The sequence below is a fragment of the Solea solea genome, chromosome 1, assembly GCF_958295425.1.
Source record: "Solea solea chromosome 1, fSolSol10.1, whole genome shotgun sequence".
NCBI classification, from domain to species: Eukaryota; Metazoa; Chordata; class Actinopteri; order Pleuronectiformes; family Soleidae; genus Solea; species Solea solea.
Genome location: NC_081134.1, coordinates 24,198,067 through 24,203,076, shown reverse-complemented (window position 1 = coordinate 24,203,076; position 5,010 = coordinate 24,198,067). Strand labels below are relative to the sequence as shown.

The 5,010-nt window shown below is 41.1% G+C and overlaps 1 protein-coding gene across 1 annotated transcript; it reads right to left on the bottom strand.

Annotated features, from left to right (window-relative positions):
• Positions 1–2,345: 2,345 nt before the first annotated feature.
• ptf1a (pancreas associated transcription factor 1a) lies at positions 2,346–3,647 on the bottom strand. Its single transcript, XM_058641608.1, has 2 exons — positions 2,867–3,647; positions 2,346–2,739 (listed from the first exon to the last, which is right to left on the bottom strand). Exons 1-2 carry the CDS (start codon positions 3,477–3,479, stop codon positions 2,537–2,539), a joined length of 816 nt encoding a protein of 271 aa, XP_058497591.1. The 5' UTR covers positions 3,480–3,647; the 3' UTR covers positions 2,346–2,536.
• Positions 3,648–5,010: the final 1,363 nt, after the last annotated feature.

The following is a 5,010-nucleotide window of genomic DNA, read 5'->3' as shown; positions in this document are numbered from 1 at the left end:
AACAACTCAAACATACATAAACATACACATTGGGAAATATATATTGTGTGACTCTTAAAAGTCCTAAATAAAAATAAATGGAACATTTCCTGTTACAACAAAGGCAGATTGTATTAGTTTGATAGCATTACGGTCAAAAATCAACAGATCTAAAAATGGTGTGGGCTAGTTTGACATTCACATTTAGATGCAGGGATTTCCATCTGAACTGAAGGTCATTTGTTTTCTGTCACGTTTTATTTATATTTTGGAGCAAGTTTTTTTTTAAAAGGGAGCAATCTGTTGCAGACATTAAACTCAAATAATGACAAAAATCCCAATGTTTCTTTTACTGCTGAGTCATTAAGTAGCCTGTTGTAGATGCTTCGGACATTGTATCAACTTTGATATTCATGGAATATGAACATATTTGCATAATACAAAGACTAACCGCAGCCAAAAGTATCGCTTATAAGTATTATTAGACATCAAATGGTACAAGTCGTCATTTATACAGTTTAAGCGTCTTATCCTGACGTTAGTGGTGTGCGCAGTAAACTCCGCTGTTTTCTAGTCGCTATATCAACACGCCTCCCTTCTGTAAGGTGAATCAGCGGCCTTTGAGCTCAGCGTCAGGCCCTTTTCTTATCCAAATTTCCGCTTGGTGTGGCCTATAACGTCCAGGGAGCTGGGGGGAATAAAACCTGTCACACAGTTAAATGCTCGTGTCCTTTTATGCCTTGCCAAGCCCGGAGCCGGAGTGACAAGATAGCCGGGAATATTTCAGCGTGTCCTTTCCGCTTGGCTGCGACTGCACCAAAGGATTTGGAGAGGCGCTTTGCACTGCGCCTGCGACACAAAAGCGTTTAGGTGCGAGGAAACAACAATGTTACAACTGTTTTAACACAATTAGAGAGCGAGCGACTCTCCTGCCAAAGATGAAGCGGCGGCCATTGACTCCCGAACATTTGACTTTCTAATGGCTGTAATAGGATTACATGCTCCAGAGAGAGAGAGGGAGCGAGAGAGAGAGAGAGAGAGGGAGAGAGAGAGAGAGATGACATACACTTACATATACAAATATTTATGTTCTTTTACACTGACATCCAATGGCACAATTCACATATATCCTGTTCCCGGTGTGTGTGTGTTATTACTACTGTGTGTAATAAGAATGGGTTAGATGCAGAGGGTCAGATTCACTATCCCAAATTGGTGTGTGAAATACTTATACCATTATTATTTTATTATTATTATTATTACTATTATTATTATTATTATTATTATTATGAATAATAATAATAATAATAATAATAATAATAATAATAGTAATAATAACAATAACAATAACAATAACAATAATGGTAATAATAATAACAATAATAACAATAATAATAATACAAATGATAGCTGACTCACCTGTGCGTTGCGGCGCTTTAAAATCCAAACTGTGTTGTATGTTCTTGTGATTGCAGCTCTGGAGCTTATGCTCATTGCTCATATTAGCAGCAGTGATCTGCTGCATATATGTGTGTGTGTGTTGGGGGGGGGCGTGCACAGGGACACATGATGGAGAAGAGATGCCGCTACCACGGGAAAATCTGTCCCTGCAGCACCTGGCAGCAGCATTCAGCAACTTTCAGCAGCTTTCCAGCACACTGCTGCCTGTATGTGTGCTTCAAACACCTTCAGCTGTTGTGGGTATACAGTTTCTCCTCATTAACATCTCATTTGCATATTTATGTCACGGTGTCGGGCAATTAGTTTGAGTGAAGTGTTAGGTTCCCCTTCCACTTCTGCTGGTTTTACTCAAAATGTCCTCCGTACGGTGGCTGACACGGATCATTACACGTGATAATCAAGATTCATTTATATGTATATTTTCAGCCTGGTCTGTGAAGTTTTTGCTACTTTGTTTGTTTGTTTTTCTAATAATCAAATGTTTTTTCTTTTCTGCAAAAACCTGTTGCATGTGAACTTTCTGTACAGGGAAAATTATTTAATGCTTTTCCTTCAATTTTGTCATGTCAACATTTGTAAAGGGACGTAGTTCTTAAGTATTTGCACATTTTTAATATGAAAAAAGTCCCCACAGATAAAGAACTATATCCATTAAGTTACAAGTTGCATGTCACGTAATATTAATTTGAAACAGATTCTGCTTTTCGGAAATATTTCTGCTGAACCAATTCCCATAAAAACCCAGTTGTCTTGAACAAAATCAAATATGAAGTTCATCACATAAATCTCTTTTATTATTAATGAAAATAATAATAATAACAATAACAATAATGGCAGCGTATTTGTACATAAATATAAATCATTGTACAACAATACAAAATATTTCATTAATTGCGATTAAATTAAATCATATATTATCACTTGTGAACGAAAGAAAAATAAATACATGATTGCCAGGTGATTGAATTACAAAACAATCAAATTATCAACATGATAAAACAATATGTACAACACCGAATACTGTACAGTGACTTCAAGTTTACATGTGTGTGAACATGGTCCACTTCATACATGAGCAGTCAGAAGACGTCTGTGTTTATGACACGAGGCCGAGGGGAGGCTCGTTTTCGATATCCGTGAGGCCCGCTCTGTGGTGCTGTTTTCGGGGGTCTTCTGGTGTCCACACTTTGGCGGTGCGGATGATGTTCTGCTCCCGGAGCTGCTTCTCATCCGACCAGGACAGCGAGTGACCGGCCAGCGGAGGCAGCCCGTAGTCCGGGTCACTGGGGGAGGGAGACCCTGAGGAGAGAGAAGAAATAACATGAGAATGATGTTTTGTTTGGTTTTTATGATTTTCATTAATGTCATCGTGATTTGAGGGACTTTGGCGCGCGCATGTAAATTCAGATCTTCTAAATAAACTCACTTGTTCCTCTGTGGCAGATGATGACTTTTTTGGGCTGCACGTGCATCTCGTTGCTGGAGTTCCTGATTGGCAGGTCGGACTGCACGAGCTCGGCGAGAAAGTTGATGTAGCCGATGGCAAGACGCAGCGTGTCCACCTTGGACAGCCGCTTCTCGTAGGGCAGTGTGGGTATGTGGGAGCGCAGACCCTCGAAGGCGTCATTGATGGACTGCATCCTCCGCCGCTCCCTGACGTTGGCCGCCTGCCTCAGCTGCTGCATCTCCCGCTCAGAGCGCATGCGCCTCCGCCGCTTCAGCAAGGACCCGCCGTGGTGGTGGCCCGTCTGCGGGGACATGTCCGGAGTGCTGTCCGCGCAGCCGTACGAGAATGTGGAGGAGGAGGAGGAGAAGGACAAGTTTCCGAGGTCGTAGTCTCCATCGTGAGGCGCTGCTCTGCCGCTGCTGTAATAATCTTGGAAATGACTGTTGAGGAAGTCCGCGTCCTCGTCCAAGAAGTCATCCGTGTCCAAGTGTCCGTCTCTGGAGGACTGGTCGGTGAAAAAGTCGTCATCGTCGAAATAAGGCGGGGAGGAGAAAGAGTCGAGTCCTGAGAAAGGGTCCAACACACAGTCCATCTCTCTCTCTGTCTCTGTGTGTCTCTGTGCGTGTGTCTCTCTGCGTGTGTCTCTGTGTGTGTCTCTGTGTGTGTCTCTCTGTCTGTATGTTTGTCTGCTCTCTGCTCAACACTTGGTTTAAGTTGGAAACGACACGCGATGTTTCTTTATAGCGACATCCATAGTCGCGTGCCGTTTGCTGGGTGGTCAACCAATCACAGCTCTGTCCGCGAGGCGCACACTGAGAAAATCCCCGAGCAGGCCACGCCCCCTGCCCTCCACTCCATTCAAGACTCAACTGCGCTGAGCTCCTACAACACACACACACACACACACACACACGAATGAAGCTATAATATATTATGGTGTCACCCTTATTATGGAACACGTGTAACGCGTTACAATGTTTTGAATTAAATGAATAAACCACTGCTGGAGGTGATCATTGTAACTTATAGACTATATCAGCCAATGCTTCATACATGCAATTATTTACACTGATAATTCAGATGTGTGTTTATTTGAGGCTAAATCATTCCTTTAAAATAGCAACAGCTTTTATGAACTGTTGTGAAACTCTCTGCTTTCATGATTCCTCTTCATTCGCCTCTCTACTATTTGAAGCGGTTTTATTTTGTTTACAAAACATACATTCAGTATAGCATAACATTCTACAATAATAATTACAATATCAATAATAATAACCATGATAATAATAATCATAATCATAATCATAATCTTAATAATAACAATAACAATAACAATAACAATACTAATCATGATGATAATAACAGTAATAATAATAATAATAATAATGATAATAATAATAACTATAATCACAATAATGCGTTGCAAGGGTTTTTGAACAACTGTATCAATTATTTCTTTGCTGCTACTGACGATTATTTCCATAACTGATTAATCTGTTGATTATTTTCTCGCTATAGATATCGAGAATTGTTTGATGTTTCCTAGACCTCCAAATGATGATGTTCTCAAATGTCTTTTTTTGTTTTGTACACAAATCAAATGACCACGGTTGAAGGATTCTTTGTTACATGGAGCAAAACAAAAATCACATTTCACATTTTAAGAAGTTGAAAAACCGGCGAGCTTGTTTTAATTACTAAAAACAAAACAGTGAATCATTATCAGACGTATTAAGTCATTCAGTGATGATTCATTCTATATAAATCGATGCATCGTTGCAGCCCCAGTTTTTGCACACATGAGTGTGTGATGATGTGATCAGTGACGAGCAGCAGCTCGCTCATTTATTCCGCCGTAAGTGGGCAGGGCTGCGTCATAAATACATGCACCAGTAGAGTGGTCGATGCGCCACATGTACCAGCCAGTGCGGTTTTGAGTGGAGAGCTGGTCGACAAATAAAAGCACAGTAGTGGGCCTCGGAGCGCGCGCCTCTCTGACACCTCACGCGACAAATTAACACTCCTGGGTTATATACGGGGAGGAGGCTGCCCAGTGATGTGAGCTGTGCAAGTGCGCATCTATTCAGTCCATTCAGAGAAAAGAAAGGCTTCACTTTGTTTTG

What these genes read in the sequence shown, in the direction of transcription:
- ptf1a (XM_058641608.1), bottom strand. Translation starts at nt 3,479, where the DNA reads ATGGACTGTGTGTTGGACCCTTTCTCAGGACTCGACTCTTTCTCCTCC. An exon ending in CATCTGCCACAGAGGAACAA is followed by an intron (nt 2,740 to 2,866) that starts GTGAGTTTATTT and finishes CTCTCTCCTCAG; the next exon opens with GGTCTCCCTCCCCCAGTGAC.